The 17,589-nt window shown below is 47.7% G+C and overlaps 1 protein-coding gene across 2 annotated transcripts in view; it reads right to left on the bottom strand.

Annotated features, from left to right (window-relative positions):
- Positions 1-17,589, bottom strand: part of kirrel1b (kirre like nephrin family adhesion molecule 1b) — an 88,329-nt gene that overhangs the window by 6,017 nt on the left and 64,723 nt on the right. For both annotated transcript variants that reach the window (XM_036986492.1, XM_036986493.1), the window contains exons 3-11: positions 13,618-13,767; positions 13,168-13,325; positions 12,044-12,194; positions 11,646-11,751; positions 10,288-10,436; positions 7,547-7,674; positions 6,757-6,883; positions 3,146-3,246; positions 1,010-1,226 (exon numbers count right to left, since the gene is read on the bottom strand). In XM_036986492.1, the coding sequence (XP_036842387.1) occupies positions 1,010-1,226; positions 3,146-3,246; positions 6,757-6,883; positions 7,547-7,674; positions 10,288-10,436; positions 11,646-11,751; positions 12,044-12,194; positions 13,168-13,325; positions 13,618-13,767 (1,287 nt within the window). The remainder of the gene's footprint in view (positions 1-1,009; positions 1,227-3,145; positions 3,247-6,756; positions 6,884-7,546; positions 7,675-10,287; positions 10,437-11,645; positions 11,752-12,043; positions 12,195-13,167; positions 13,326-13,617; positions 13,768-17,589) is intronic.

Genomic DNA, 17,589 nt, shown 5'->3' with positions numbered 1-17,589 from the left:
AATTGTTGCAACCCCTGTTACTAGCCTGTTCAACCTCTCTTTCGTATTGTATGAGATTCCCAAAGATTGGAAAGCTGCCGTGGTCATACAGCCCCATACACTACCCACCACTGCGACCTGTACGCTCTCGTTGGTTGGCCCTCGCTTCATACTCGTCACCAAGCCCACTGGCTACAGGTTATCTACAAGTCTCTGCTAGGTAAAGCCCTGCCTTATCTCAGCTCACTGGTCACCATAGCATCACCCACTCATAGCACGCGCTCCAGCAGGTATATCTCACTGGTCACCCCCGAAGCTAATTCCTCATTTGGTCGTCTTTCCTTCCAGTTCTCTGCTGCCAATGACTGGAACGAACTGCAAAAATCACTGAAGCTGGAGATTCCCATCTCCCTCACTAGCTTTAAGCACCAGCTGTCAGAGCAGCTCACAGATCACTGTACATAGCCCATCTGTAAACTGCCCGTCTAGCTACCTCATCCCCATACAGTATTTATTTATCTTGCTCCTTTGCACCCCAGTATCCCTAACTGCACATTCATCTTCTGTACATCTACCATCCCAGTGTTTAATTGCTATATTGTAGTTACTTCGCCACTATGGCCTATTTATTACCTTAACTCCCTTATCTTACCTCATTTGCACTCACTGTATATAGACTTTTTGTTTTCTTTTGTTCTACTGTATTATTGACTGTATGTTTTGTTCATTCCATGTCTCACTCTGTGTTGTTGTATGTGTCGAACTGCTTTGCTTTATCTTGGCCAGGTCACAGTGGCAAATGAGAACTTGTTCTCAACTAGCTTACCTGGTTAAATAAAGGTTAAATAAAAAAATGTTAAAAAATGAAAATACCAAAACTTTCCCAAACTATTAAATACTGAAATCTTGGCCAGTAATCTAAAACGTTTCAGAGAGGTATGTGCCACCCCCCTTTCAAGAATCAATGGCTATATCATTCTTCAGTTATAAAGAAGAATGTACCAAGATTGCCCCTTTAATTAAGACATACCTTTCTCCTCCAGGGTGATGATCATGGTCCCGGGTCCGAAGGAGTTCCAGGCGGTGCAGTTGTACGGAGAGTGGAAGTCAGACTCCATGACGTTGTTGATGGTGAGGGTGGAGAGAACAGCTCCTCCCTGGGAGTGAGGTTTACTCTGCTCCACCGTGTACCTCTCCAACAGAGTCCCTTTCTCCTTCTCCCACACGTTCTCCTTCCACGCCCACACCTGGAGGGAGACACACACACACACACAATTAGGGAGTCAAATGGAGAATAGAAAAGTGCAGAGTCCTGGTTGAGCATTTGTCATATATGACTTGACTATCGGAAGCGGGTTCAATCCCCTCGTCTACCGTTCCCTTCTGATGTCCTTACCGTCTGAAGAAAGTGCCAAAACACAATAACAAAAAATCTTTATACTGTATACAGAGGCACACACACACACACACACACACACACACACACACACACACACACACACACACACACACACCGGGCTGAGGCAGGTGTACACGAGAAATAAAGAGTCTAGCAGGTTTTTCTACTTTAAATCTGTTGAAGTAGTTATACTATTAAATATGGAGTATGAATATATGAAATATGCAGCGGCCCACATGTTGTGCTAATGTACCTTTTAACCCCCCCCCCAAAAAAGAAAAAGGCAAATTGGCTGGAGAAGGGGGAGGAAAAAGAAACTAAAGATTTTAACTCATCCCCTCCGCTCCCCTTCCCTCCTACTCCCCCACCCCACCCCGGTCTACTTTCTGACACTCACACAGCACCCTACTTCATATTTCATAGGTCTTGTGTCTCTGCGTTAAGCTAAAACCATAACGTCGTATCACATTATACGCTCCGGGTACTCACTGGCTCAATCCCAATAGCATCCTATAGTGCACTACCTTTGATTGGACCTCTGGTCAAAAGTAGTGCACTATAAAGGGGAAAGGGTGTCATTTGGGACATAGGCACTAAAAATGGAGTGGAGACTTTTTAATTTTTTTTTCAACCACAGATTAGTTTCATGTCTCTCTGCCGTTGTCGTGGATAATTGACGCTGAAAGGTACAGGATTTTACTCGACGATCTCCCCTCCCCTCTCACACCTGATCCGTCAACCTCATGTCATCCCCCTCTCACACTATCCATCAACCTCACGTCGTCCCTCTCTCACACTCGATCTGTTAACCTCATGTCATCCCCCTCTCACACTATCCATCAACCTCATGTCATCCCCTCTCTCACAATATCCATCAACCTCATGTCATCCCCTCTCTCACAATATCCATCAACCTCATGTCATCCCCTCTCTCACAATATCCATCAACCTCATGTCATCCCCTCTCACACAATATCCATCAACCTCATGTCATCCCCTCTCTCACAATATCCATCAACCTCATGTCATCCCCTCTCTCACAATATCCATCAACCTCATGTCATCCCCTCTCTCACAATATCCATCAACCTCATGTCATCCCCTCTCACACAATATCCATCAACCTCATGTCATCCCCTCTCTCACAATATCCATCAACCTCATGTCATCCCCTCTCTCACAATATCCATCAACCTCATGTCATCCCCTCTCTCACAATATCCATCAACCTCATGTCATCCCCTCTCTCACAATATCCATCAACCTCATGTCATCCCCTCTCTCACAATATCCATCAACCTCATGTCATCCCCTCTCTCACAATATCCATCAACCTCATGTCATCCCCTCTCTCACAATATCCATCAACCTCATGTCATCCCCTCTCTCACAATATCCATCAACCTCATGTCATCCCCTCTCTCACAATATCCATCAACCTCATGTCATCCCCTCTCTCACAATATCCATCAACCTCATGTCATCCCCTCTCTCACAATATCCATCAACCTCATGTCATCCCCTCTCACACAATATCCATCAACCTCATGTCATCCCCTCTCACACAACCCCTTGACATCAGTACAGTTCTCATTCATTCACTCTGTCTTGTCTTTGATCTGAATGTACTTACAAAGCCTTACAATTCACAAGCAATTATAACATATACAAAGCATTTATAAGCATTTATAAAGGGATATACATTAAAGTTATTATAAAGTGTTACAGATATTTCCCAGGATATTTCCCAGAATTCACTTCACTCACAATCTTGTCAGGTGGAGGGGTGCTGGCAATGTAGCACTTGACCTCCCCTCTCTCCCCTCTCATTGCGTACTGGACTGGTTCGCTGGAGATGATGGGAGGGCCTGGGGGAGGGGGGGGGAGAGACAGATAGGATGTCATTTCAGCTATATACACTCCAGTCATGACAGAACGTCTGATAATGAGTGGAAATTGAGTGGTGGATGGGGTAATTAGTCGTTTAAATCTTCGTCATGGTTCTCATTATTAGTATCTTTCTTTAACACGCTCGTCCTTTTACACCGTTGAAGCTAGAAACGTCATTCAAACGTTCAATTGTTCAGACTATTCAGGCTTGTATACAATTATTTTATTTTTATAATATATTTGATACTTTTTCAACTATTAAGCTTTTTGTCCTTCATCCACGTTCATGGGATTTCCTCTGGATTCTATAGGGCCCATTGTGACATCATCACTCCCAACATGATATTCTACTCACTGTAAATAATGTCACTTTTGACACATAGCAGTAAATTTTGACCACTTTCCCAAGAAGGTTAGAGGGTATAAAATCTCCCCCTGCTTCTCTGCTACTCTAACCTGAAAATCGTAACAAAAAATATCTGATACCAATATCATCTAATAATAATAATAATAATAATAATAATCTAATAATGCACCTTTTTTAGTAACCACATACATATTTCAAACAACTGAAATTTGTAAAATTTTTGCAGCACTTTAGACAAAAACCTGGGTGTGAACTACACGATTTAGCTGTCCCAGACACATTTTGGAGATCGGAGACAAAATCCCCATGTTGTTGCCTACTCGAGTTGTGTGGCTGTCACCAACACCTGTTTCATGTGAGCCGGTCAGAGACGCAATCCGAGGGCTACTGATCCCATCTTTGAGCAGTCTCAGACACACTGATGCTTTCAAACATGTTTGTCATTTGAGAGATATGCAACAACAAGTTTTGAGACCGGTGATCAGCAATAGCCAATGAGAGCACGCCGGAGAAGAAACCGGTGAGATGATGGCGTTGTTTCACGTCACCCATGAGAGATGACTACTACTAGTATGTGTTTGTACAGTACTTGCCTTTGACCAAAGCGTCAAATCGTTACAGCTCTGAAGTTCACAAGAAATCGTATTGATTTCAAAATGTTAGCTAGATATTTCAACTCTGTAGGGCAAGTGTGAATTACTGACTGAAAAACGTTTATGAGACTGCTTTGAGCCACAGCTTGTTCTAGCTACGATAACAATCTAATCACATAATTGTTTTGTGAGACAGAGTGGTATGGAGAATCCTCACCACCAAGTGATGGATCTTATAGTGTGTGACCCTCTGTGCCAGATCGTTTACTGTGCTCATCTCTACGTTGGCAAGACAATAAACTACAGGAAAGATGGTCGTTTTAAATCAAAATCCAAATCAAATTTTACTTGTCACATGTGCCAAATACAACGGGTGTAGGTAAACATTACCATGGAATGCTTACTTAATAATCAACAATACAAGAGCTTTAAAAAGTAAGAAAAATGTCGATAGTAATGTGAGTGTCTCAGCAATGTTAGGATTTTTAAAATTGTGCAGTGTACATCTGGCGTTAGAGGGTATAAAAATCTTTGTCTACTTCTCTACTATTTAAATCTGGAATCAGAACAGAATGATCTGCTACCAATAAAAAATGACAGCTGTTTGTCAGAGTTTAAAGTGATGAAAAGCCGCTAGCTAACGCCAGCTAACAGCTCTCTCATGTCTCGTCACCGAGCAGCCCAAACGCAGCCATTGCTATGGAAACCAATGCATTTCAACGAAAAAAGGGCCACAGACTAGAAGGGTAAAAAATAAAGAATTCTAGACCTACGTCCTCTTTCGCCGTTTAAGCTTTCATCTTTCAACGTTGAGATGTTCAGACTGACCATAACTAGATCTTAAATTGCTTGCCTAAAGACTTTTTGATTCTATTTATACATTCTGAACTATAATCATGAATAAATTTCATAAATTAACATGGGTTTGAATGAGAACCACGGAATACAGAACTATTCAAAATGGTCCTGCTCCTTAGCCAATTAAGCTACAAAACAAAGTTTAAAACATTCAGCCTATCCTAACTTCAAAATTCTTAAAAATCTGTACCAGCTATAACTACGTAGATGTGTATAAATTAGCATAAAATAACTAACCAACAGTAACTCTTGAACCGTTCAAGCTAGATACACCAAACCAACGTTCACATGTTCAGGCCTTCCTATCCACTGCCACAAAAACAAATGTAAAGAGTTATAGAAAGTCCCACCATGTTTATTCACAGTAAATGACCATCTAGTTGTAACATAGCAGTAGTATCAGGGCCTGTATTCATTTAGGGGGGGAATTCTGACTTGAGTTAAACTCGGGGGAATGATTCCCTTATTATGCACTTTTCTCTCTCTACTGTATTCTGACATTGAACTTAAGCATGAGAATAGCATGATATTCATCAGTTATTCGTTTGGGGTGGAGATTGAATAACGACTGAATCGTCCCCTTAGCATCTCAGAGTAGTAGCGCTGATCTAGGATAATCGTTGCCTTTTTAGATTACAATAAATTGACAAAGGGGCCCTGATCCCAGATCAGCACTTCTACTCTGAGACCCTTTTTGAATGTGGGCCGGTTGACGGGGACGGCCGATGTCCTTCACAAAAAAAATATTTTACTAAAAGAACTAAAACGGTTTCTTCCAAACGTTGATATTCATTTTCAATATATAAATAGAAAAAAGGCTTCAAAATGGAAAAGAGTTAAAATGGGAAAAACAAGGACTAAAAGATTATTAGAATCAAATAATAATCCTCACTGGTCTATCGTTGCTTACCACTCTCATTCCCCGGTACACTCCCATAAACATTTAAACAGGTGTAGCTCATTAGCTCAATTAGTGGGCGAGACCTACAATTACCTCTTTAGCCAATAGCAACTCAGACAAAAAAGTCAATTGCTAGACACTTAACTGTTTCATGTAAAATGGTGGAATGAGATCTCTATGTCATGATACTTCATAGTCCTGCGGTAGACAGCTTTCATAGTCCTGCGGTAGACAGCTTCTCACTGCAGACAACGAGCATCTGCCCTCTGCACCATAGAATACACCGTTTCTTCAAAATGTTTTAATTTATTTTCAATAAATATATTAATACGAAAAAAGGCTTCAAAATGGCAAAGAGTTAAAAATGTAAAAAGCACGGACTAAAAGATTACCAGAGCCCTATACATAAATAAACAGATAGCAAAACTTGTGGGAAATTATTAGTCTTTTAAATGAGGATGTGTTCACATGGTCCCAGGGCCCAGAAGTAGTAACAGTAGAATCAAAAGGATATTCATGTTAGAAGTGACACTGTGCTGTGTGTGTGTGTGTGTGTGTGTGTGTGTGTGTGTGTGTGTGTGTGTGTGTGTGTGTGTGTGTGTGTGTGTGTGTGTGTGTGTGTGTGTGTGTGTGTGTGTGCGTGTGTGTGTGTGCGCGTGTGTGCGTGTGTGCGTGTGTGCGTGCGTGCATGCGTGCGTGCGTGTGTGTGTGCACGTGTGTGTGTGCATGTGTACTGTACGTGTGTGTGTGCAGCTGTGCTGTAACTGACCGTTGACTGTAAGAGTGACCTCAGTCTCTCCCACTCCGATCCTGGGGACGATGGCCTTACACACGTACTGCCCCGCATCCACCTGGCTCACTGACTTCAGGACCAGCTCCTCGTTGTTACTGAGGACCTGAGAGCAGTACACACACACCCACACACACACACACACATGAGGGAGGGAGGTTTGATGGAAGCGAGTTGTAAAAGGAAAGAGAGAGATATTTAATTCATAAAACATGTTGATTTTCACAGCCGCAGGCTCCATTAAAGTTCCTGTAGTTGTTCTTAATTCGCTATAATGCATTAATAAAATATTTATGGAACAGGTTAGAAGTTCAACATTAGGAGGGTTTAAAACCCAACTGGGCAGGGGAGGGAGGGGGGGCGGGGTAGTCTTAGGGTTGGAGTGAGTATGAAGTACAGGAGGGACAAGGTTCAACGCTGAGTAACGGCAATATTGACTTAAAAATATGATGATTACCAGCACCTAAATGTAAAGAGTACCGGCATCCAAAATAAGTTACATCCAGCACCTATTTCACTCCAATTCAAGCACTTGTAGCATGGATAAGGGCTTCAGGAAATGGGGTTTCTGGGAGAGCAGCAGAGTAGGGGTCAATTCCACTTCAATTCCAGTAAATTCAGGAAGTATACCGAAATTCAAATTTCTCCCAAAAAATGATCATAGACAAGCATTGAGAAAAATCGTTTCAGTTCACTTCCTGAATTGACTTTATTGAAAAGCAATTGACCCAAAGCGAGGATCTATAGCATAGGACTGGTCAGTTCTCACCATGCTAGAGCCCTTCTTGGTCCAGGTGAGTGTAAGAGGAGGGTTCCCGGTCCACTTGCAGTTGAGTTTGGCGTCAGAGTCAATGTCCACCGTAATCGGCGTGGGCGCCCCCTTCAGGATAGGACCATCTGACAGACAGACAGATACAGTAGTTAGACAGGTATATAGACAGACCAATGTATGTATATAGTAGAGACAGATGGACAGACAAGTATAGTAGACAGACAGACAGACAGACAGACAGACAGACAGACAGACAGACAGACAGACAGACAGACAGACAGACAGACAGACAGACAGACAGACAGACAGACAGACAGACAGACAGACATAGTAGATGCAGTGCTTTCAGAAGGTATTCAGACCCCTTGACTTTTTCCACATTTTGTGATATTACAGTCTTATTCTAAAATGTATTAAATATTTAGCTTTGGTATAAAATCTACACGCAATACTCCAAAGTGAAAACACGTTTTTAGAAAATGTTGTACATTTATTAACGATAAAAAACAGAAATAGCTTATTTACATAAGTATTCAGACCCTTTCCTATGATACTCGAAATTGAGCTGAGGTAGATCCTGTTTCCATTGATCATCCTTGAGATGTTTCTACAACTTGATTGGAGTCCTGTGGTAAATTAAAAATATAATTGATTGGACATGATTCGGAAAGGCACACACTTGCTAATATAAGGTCCCACAGTTGACAATGCACGTCAGAGAAAAACCATGGCATGACGTCGAAGGAATTGTCCGTAGAGCTCAGAGACAAGATTGTGTCGAGGCACAGATTTAGGGAAGGGTACCAAAACATTTCTGCAGCACTGTAGGTCCCCAAAAACACAGTGGCCTCCATCATTCTTAAATGGAAGAAGTTCGGAACCACCAAGACTCTTTCTAGAGCTGGCTGCTAGGCAAAACTGAGCAATCGGGGGAGAAGGGCCTTGGTCAGGGAGGTGACCAAGAACCAGATGGTCACTCTGACAGAGCTCTAGAGTTCCTCTGTGGAGATGGGAGAACCTTCCAGAAGAACAACCAACTGCAGCATTCTACCAATCAGGCCTTTATGGCAGAGTGGCCAGACGGAAGCCACTCCTAAGTAAAAGGCACATGACAGCCCGCTTGAAGTTTGCCAAAGGGCACCTAAAGGACTCACAGACCATGAGAAACAAGGAAAACCTGCTCCTCTCTGGTCTGAAACCAAGATTGAACTCTTTGACCTCAATGCAAAGCATCACGTCTGGAGGAAACTTGGCACCATCCCTACGGTGAAGTATGGTGGTGGCAGCATCAGGGAAAGTATAGCAAGATCCTTGATGAAAACCTGCTCCAGAGTGCTCAGGACCTCAGACCGGGGCGAAGTTTCCCCTTCCAACAGGACAATGACCCTAAGCACACAAAGACAACGCAGGAGTGGCTTTGGGACAAGTCTCTGAATGTCCTTGAGTGGCCCAGCCAGAGCCCGAACATCTCTGGAGAGACCTGAAAATATCTGTGCAGCGCCGCTCCCCATCCAACCTGACAGAGCTTGAAGATCTGCAGAGAAGAATGGGAGAAACTCCCCAAATACAGATGTTCCAAGCTTGTAGTGTCAAACCCAAGAAGACTCCATGCTGTAATCACTGTCAAAGGTGCTTCAACAAAGTACTGAGTAAAAGGTCTGAATACTTATGTAAATGTTATATTTTCGTGGATTTTTATTCATACATTTGCAAAAATGTCTAACAACCTGTTTTTGCTTTGTCATTATGAGGTATTGTGTGTGAGGGGGGAAAACAATATTTAAAAATCATCAGTTTCAGAATAAGGCTGTAACGTAACAAAATGTGGATAAAGTCAACGGGTCTGAAAACTTTCTGAATACACCGTAGATCTGTTGAGCATAAAGAACATCATAATGCTCGAGCTGACGGTTCCATGGGAGGATGAGAGGATTGAGGAAGTACCAGGCACTGTACAGACAAGGGAATGGAAGGCCAGTGGAGGTTGGGGCAAGAGGTTTCCCAGGTCAGTTTCTGTGGAGGGCACAAAGTATCCTCAGAGTAAAAGGAGCACAGAGGAAGAAGATCGCACAGCTGGGCAGGAGGTAGAGAGAGCATCACATTGGCTGTGGCTGAAGTGGGGGGAGCAGGGGTTAAGCCACCTGGCTCAGTTCGGGCCTAATCAACACAATCATCACACCCTTTGGAAGGTGTAGTGAGAATCGTCAAAACACCTCATGAAGAGGGGACCTCACCTGAGGATGAGCCAGGAGCAGCACAACTGCAGGTAAAATGATTGATACTGTACAGTGGAGGCTGCTGAGGGGAGGACGGCTCATAATAATGGCTGGAACAGAGTGAATGGAACGGCATCAAACACATGGAAACCATGGAAACCGTGTGTTTGATGTATTGGATACCATTCCACCTGTCCCGCTCTAGCCATTACCACGAGCCCGTCCTCCCCAATTAAGGTGCCACCAACCTCCTGTGATGCGGTAGTAGGAAGACACAGGAAGACAGGTATACAGGCAGACGAACTGACGGACGGACAGAAAGACAGACACAGTAGACAAGAAAGCAGACAGACAGACAGACTAATATGCTATGCTGTCTCAGTCTCCTGCCTGTTTATCTGGAGGTATGGAACTAGAAATGTCATGTCTGGGTGATGTTGGTCTTCACATGTAAATGTATGAGCTGTGGAAATGAATTTCCTCTTCGGAGGACAATCAAATCTATCTAATGGTCAGACTCACAGTGTACGTTGACCAGGATGCTGAGGTTGGTGTGTCCCACAGCGTTAAAGACTGAGCAGGAGACAGGCTCGGTGTGGAAGGAATGGTCTGCTGTAGTCACAAACACACTGTCTCTCATCCCCTCCAGGAGAACACCACCCTTCGCCCACCTGAGAGAGACACACACACAGGTGGAACAGCCTCATCAACACATACTGATCTTATATGTTCACATATCATAGACACACACTATCAGACACACTATCAGACACACTAACAGACACACTATCAGACACACTAACAGACACACTATCAGACACACTATCAGACACACTAACAGACACACTAACAGACACACTATCAGACACACTAACAGACACACTATCAGACACACCAACAGACAGACTATCAGACACACTATCAGACACACTATCACAGGTAGTATTCACTAGACGCACATTAACAGACACACTAACAGGCCCATTAACAGACACACTAACAGGCCCATTAACAGACACACTAACAGGCCCATTAACAGACACACTAACAGGCCCATTAACAGACACACTAACAGGCCCATTAACAGACACACTAACAGACACACTATCACAGGTAGTATTCACTAGACACCAAGTAGAAGAAAACTAACAAACAGGGAAATGCTTGTTTTTGGTATTCTGTTACAAAGTATTTTGTTATGTTTTGCTGCTACAGTGCACACTAATGAATACCACCCATCAAACACACTATCTCCCCTATCTTGCCTATGCCGCTCTGTACCATCACTCATTCATATATCTTTATGTACATATTCTTTATCCCCTTACACTTGTGTCTGTCTATAAGGTAGTAGTTTTGGAATTGTTAGCTAGATTACTTGTTTGTTATTACTGCATTGTCGGAACTAGAAGCACAAGCATTTCGCTACACTCGCATTAACATCTGCTAACCATGTGTATGTGACAAATAAAATTTGATTTGATTTGATTTGATTTGAATACCCCCCCATCAAACACACTACTGAATACCACCCAGCAAACACACTACTGAATACCACCTTTCAAACACACTACTGAATACCACCTTTCAAATACACTACTGAATACCACCCATTAAACACACAATTGAATACCACCTTTCAAACACACTACTGAATACCACCCAGCAAACACACTACTGAATACCACCCATTAAACACACAATTGAATACCACCCATCAAACACATTACTGAATACCACCTTTCAAACACACTACTGAATACCACCCAGCAAACACACTACTGAATACCACCTTTCAAACACACTACTGAATACCACCCAGCAAACACACCCCTGAACACCACCCAGAAAACACACTTATCCAACAGACTCCCACTGACCGGATGCCCATGATGGGGGGGTTGGCGGTGGCCTGGCAGGAGAAGGTGACTCTCTCTCCCTCCAAAACAGACTGTGGCTCCATGGAGAGATTCACCTTGGGGGGGTCTGCAGGAGGGAGGGAGGGAGGGAGGGAGGGAGGGAGGGAGGGAGGGAGGGAAAGAAAGAAAGAAAGGAAGGAAGGAAGGAAGGAAGGAAGGAAGGAAGGAAGGAAGGAAGGAAGGAAGGAAGGAAGGAAGGAAGGAAGGAAGGGAGGGAGGGAGGGAGGGAGGAAGAGGGAGGGATTAAATAAACCTGAAACACAGTCACACACTCATACCTTAAAACTATTAACATACACACCCTCCAACCACCCACCACACACACACACACACACACACACTCACACAAACACACTTACGGTGGACGTTGAGTGTGACGGTGGTGCGTTTTCCCATGGGGACAGCCCGGTTGCTGGCCACACAGGTAAAGTTGCGTCCCGTGTCTTTGTCCTCTGGGATGATGGGTAGAAAGCTCCGGGTCGTCACTCTCTTTCTGTCTGGGAGAACCTCCTGGGGTGGAGAGAGGGAGATAGAGAGAGGGGGAGAGGGAGAGAGAGAGGGGAGAGGAGGAAAGAGAGAGGGGGAGGATGAGGTAGAGAGAGGGGGAGAGAGAGGGGGGGTAGAGAGAGAGAGGGGGAGGATGGGGTAGAGAGAGGGAGGGATGGGGAGAGAGGGGGAGGGAGATAGAGAGGGGGGAGAGGGAGAGAGAAAGGGGGGAGCGGGAGAAAGCGAGGGGGAGGATGGGGTAGACAGAGGGGGAGGATGGGGTAGACAGAGGCGGAGGATGGGGTAGACAGAGGGGGAGGATGGGGTAGACAGAGGGGGAGAGGGAGAAAAGGGAGAGAGAGAGGGGAGAGAAGGAGAGAGCGAGGGGGAGGATGGGGTAGACAGAGGGGGAGGATGGGGTAGACAGAGGGGGAGGATGGGGTAGACAGAGGGGGAGGATGGGGTAGACAGATGGAGAGGATGGGGTAGACAGATGGAGAGGATGGGGTAGACAGAGGGGGAGGATGGGGTAGACAGAGGGGGAGGATGGGGTAGACAGAGGGGGAGGATGGGGTAGACAGAGGGGGAGAGGGAGAAAGGGGAGAGAGAGGGGGAGGATGGGGTAGACAGAGGGGGAGGATGGGGTAGACAGAGGGGGAGGATGGGGTAGACAGAGGGGGAGGATGGGGTAGACAGAGGGGGAGAGGGAGAAAAGGGAGAGAGAGGGGGAGGATGGGGTAGACAGAGGGGGAGGATGGGGTAGACAGAGGGGGAGGATGGGGTAGACAGAGGGGGAGGATGGGGTAGACAGAGGGGGAGGATGGGGTAGACAGAGGGGGAGGATGGGGTAGACAGAGGGGGAGGATGAGGTAGACAGAGGGGGAGGATGGGGTAGACAGAGGGGGAGGACGGGGTGGAGCCAGCAAAAGGTGTATTTAGTGATAAAACATAAAATATGTCAACACTGCAGCGGTCTGCATATCTGTGTGTGACTCACGGTGGTACTAAAGGCTCCCTCCAGGGCCACCCCATCCCGCTGCCACTCGATGAGGGCCAGTGGCTTGGCCCCGCGGGACACACAGCTCAGGTTGTACGAGGCATTGGCTCTCAGCAGGATCTCTGGAAAGCCCTCGATCACTGGGTCATCAGGAGGAACTGTAGGACAACACAATAAAACACACACACCGCGTATACACTACAACACACGCAGAGAGATGAACACACACTCTGCATATACACTACAACAGACATACTGTACAGTCACACACTGCACTGGACACACACACTGACACACACACACTCACAGACTGCACTAGATACACACACTCCACATAATAATACACAGTCACACACTGGACCCACACTCACTCTTGACACACACAGCCAAACACTGCAGTGGGGACACACAGTCACACACTGCAGTGGACACACACAGATAGATACTCACTGAGGATGGTGAGTTTGGCTCTCCGGGAGCGCAGGGCAGCCTCCGTGGCCTGGCACTCATACAGGGAGTCATCAGACAGAGCAGCAGTAGAGATCTCCAGGTTGTACTGGCCCACGTCTATCACCCGCAGCACACGGTACCTGGGCCAGGCTAGGACAGAGAGAGACAGAGAGAGAGATACTGTAACCCTACAGCACACGGTACCTGGGCCAGGCTAGGACAGAGAGAGACAGAGAGAGAGATACTGTAACCCTACAGCACACGGTACCTGGGCCAGGCTAGGACAGAGAGAGACAGAGAGAGAGACACTGTACCCCTGCAGCACACGGTACCTGGGCCAGGCTAGGACAGAGAGAGACAGAGAGAGAGATACTGTAACCCTGTAGCACACGGTACCTGGGCCAGGCTAGGACAGAGAGAGACAGAGAGAGAGAGATACTGTAACCCTGCAGCACACGGTACCTGGGCCAGGCTAGGACAGAGAGAGATACTGTAACCCTGCAGCACACGGTACCTGGGCCAGGATAGGACAAAGAAAGAGAGAGATACTGTAACCCTGCAGCACACGGTACCTGGGCAAGGCTAGGACAAAGAGAGACAGAGAGAGAGATACTGTAACCCTGCAGCACACAGTACCTGGGCCAGGCTAGGACAAAGAGAGACAGAGAGAGAGATACTGTAACCCTGTAGCATGCGGTACCTGGGCCAGGCTAGGACAGAGAGAGACAAAAAGAGAGATACTGTACCCCTGCAGCACACGGTACCTGGGCCAGGCTAGGACAGAGAGAGACAGAGAGAGAGGTACTGTACCCCTGCAGCACACAGTACCTGGGCCAGGCTAGGACAGAGAGAGACAGAGAGAGAGATACTGTACCCCTGCAGCACACAGTACCTGGGCCAGGCTAGGACAGAGAGAGAGATACTGTAACCCTGCAGCACACGGTACCTGGGCCAGGCTAGGACAGAGAGAGACAGAGAGAGAGATACTGTACCCCTGCACCACACGGTACCTGGGCCAGGCTAGGACAGAGAGAGACAGAGAGAGAGATACTGTACCCCTGCAGCACACGGTACATGGGCCAGGCTAGGACAGAGAGAGAGATACTGTACCCCTGCAGCACACGGTACCTGGGCCAGGCTAGGACAGAGAGAGACAGAGAGAGAGATACTGTACCCCTGCAGCACACGGTACCTGGGCCAGGCTAGGACAGAGAGAGACAGAGAGAGAGATACTGTACCCCTGCAGCACACGGTACCTGGGCCAGGCTAGGACAGAGAGAGAGATACTGTAACCCTGCAGCACACGGTACCTGGGCCAGGCTAGGACAGAGAGAGAGATACTGTACCCCTGCAGCACACGGTACCTGGGCCAGGCTAGGACAGAGAGAGAGATACTGTAACCCTGCAGCACACGGTACCTGGGCCAGGCTAGGACAGAGAGAGACAGAGAGAGAGATACTGTACCCCTGCAGCACACGGTACCTGGGCCAGGCTAGGACAGAGAGAGAGATACTGTAACCCTGCAGCACACAGTACCTGGGCCAGGCTAGGACAGAGAGAGACAGAGAGAGAGGTACTGTAACCCTGTAGCATGGGGTACCTGGGCCAGGCTAGGACAGAGAGAGACAAAAAGAGAGATACTGTACCCCTGCAGCACACGGTACCTGGGCCAGGCTAGGACAGAGAGAGACAGAGAGAGAGATACTGTACCCCTGCAGCACATGGTACCTGGGCCAGGCTAGGACAGAGAGAGACAGAGAGAGAGATACTGTACCCCTGCAGCACACAGTACCTGGGCCAGGCTAGGACAGAGAGAGACAGAGAGAGAGATACTGTACCCCAGAAGCACACGGTACCTGGGCCAGGCTAGGACAGAGAGAGACAGAGAGAGAGATACTGTACCCCTGCAGCACACGGTACCTGGGCCAGGCTAGGACAGAGAGAGAGATACTGTACCCTGCAGCACACGGTACCTGGGCCAGGCTAGGACAGAGAGAGACAGAGAGAGAGATACTGTACCCCTGCAGCACACGGTACCTGGGCCAGGCTAGGACAGAGAGAGACAGAGAATTGAGAGAGATACTGTACCCCTGCAGCACACCGTACCTGGGCCAGGCTAGGACAGAGAGAGACATAGAGAGAGATACTGTACCCCTGCAGCACACGGTACCTGGGCCAGGCTAGGACAGAGAGAGACAGAGAGAGAGATACTGTACCCCTGCAGCACACGGTACCTGGGCCAGGCTAGGACAGAGAGAGACAGAGAATTGAGAGAGATACTGTACCCCTGCAGCACACGGTACCTGGGCCAGGCTAGGACAGAGAGTGACAGAGAGAGAGATACTGTACCCCTGCAGCACACCGTACCTGGGCCAGGCTAGGACAGAGAGAGACAGAGAGAGAGATACTGTACCCCTGCAGCACACCGTACCTGGGCCAGGCTAGGACAGAGAGAGACATAGAGAGAGATACTGTACCCCTGCAGCACACGGTACCTGGGCCAGGCTAGGACAGAGAGAGACAGAGAGAGATATACTGTACCCCTGCAGCACACGGTACCTGGGCCAGGCTAGGACAGAGAGAGACAGAGAATTGAGAGAGATACTGTACCCCTGCAGCACACGGTACCTGGGCCAGGCTAGGACAGAGAGAGACAGAGAGAGAGATACTGTACCCCTGCAGCACATGGTACCTGGGCCAGGCTAGGACAGAGAGAGACAGAGAGAGAGATACTGTACCCCTGCAGCACACAGTACCTGGGCCAGGCTAGGACAGAGAGAGACAGAGAGAGAGATACTGTACCCCAGCAGCACACGGTACCTGGGCCAGGCTAGGACAGAGAGAGACAGAGAGAGAGATACTGTACCCCTGCAGCACACGGTACCTGGGCCAGGCTAGGACAGAGAGAGAGATACTGTAACCCTGCAGCACACGGTACCTTGGCCAGGCTAGGACAGAGAGAGACAGAGAGAGAGATGCTGTACCCCTGCAGCACACGGTACCTAGGCCAGGCTAGGACAGAGAGAGACAGAGAGAGAGATACTGTACCCCTGCAGCACACGGTACCTGGGCCAGGCTAGGACAGAGAGAGAGATACTGTACCCCTGCAGCACATGGTACCTGGGCCAGGCTAGGACAGAGAGAGACAGAGAGAGAGATACTGTACCCCTGCAGCACACGGTACCTGGGCCAGGCTAGGACAGAGAGAGACAGAGAGAGAGATACTGTACCCCTGCAGCACACGGTACCTGGGCCAGGCTAGGACAGAGAGAGACAGAGAGAGAGGTACTGTACCCCTGCAGCACACGGTACCTGGGCCAGGCTAGGACAGAGAGAGAGGTACTGTACCCCTGTAGCACACGGTACCTGGGCCAGGCTAGGACAGAGAGAGACAGAGAGAGAGATACTGTACCCCTGCAGCACATGGTACCTGGGCCAGGCTAGGACAGAGAGAGAGATACTGTACCCCTGCAGCACACGGTACCTGGGCCAGGCTAGGACAGAGAGAGAGATACTGTACCCCTGCAGCACACGGTACCTGGGCCAGGCTAGGACAGAGAGAGACAGAGAGAGAGATACTGTACCCCTGCAGCACACGGTACCTGGGCCAGGCTAGGACAGAGAGAGACAGAGAGAGAGATACTGTACCCCTGCAGCACACGGTACCTGGGCCAGGCTAGGACAGAGAGAGAGATACTGTACCCCTGCAGCACACGGTACCTGGGCCAGGCTAGGACAGAGAGAGAGATACTGTACCCCTGCAGCACACGGTACCTGGGCCAGGGTAGGACAGAGAGAGACAGAGAATTGAGAGAGATACTGTACCCCTGCAGCACACGGTACCTGGGCCAGGCTAGGACAGAGAGAGACAGAGAGAGAGATACTGTACCCCTACAGCACACGGTACCTGGGCCAGGCTAGGACAGAGAGAGACAGAGAGAGATACTGTACCCCTGCAGCACACGGTACCTG

This window comes from Oncorhynchus mykiss, chromosome 8, assembly GCF_013265735.2.
Source record: "Oncorhynchus mykiss isolate Arlee chromosome 8, USDA_OmykA_1.1, whole genome shotgun sequence".
In the NCBI taxonomy this organism is placed as follows: Eukaryota; Metazoa; Chordata; class Actinopteri; order Salmoniformes; family Salmonidae; genus Oncorhynchus; species Oncorhynchus mykiss.
The sequence above is the reverse complement of the archived record's forward strand: the minus strand, read 5'-3'. Positions and strand labels throughout refer to the sequence as shown.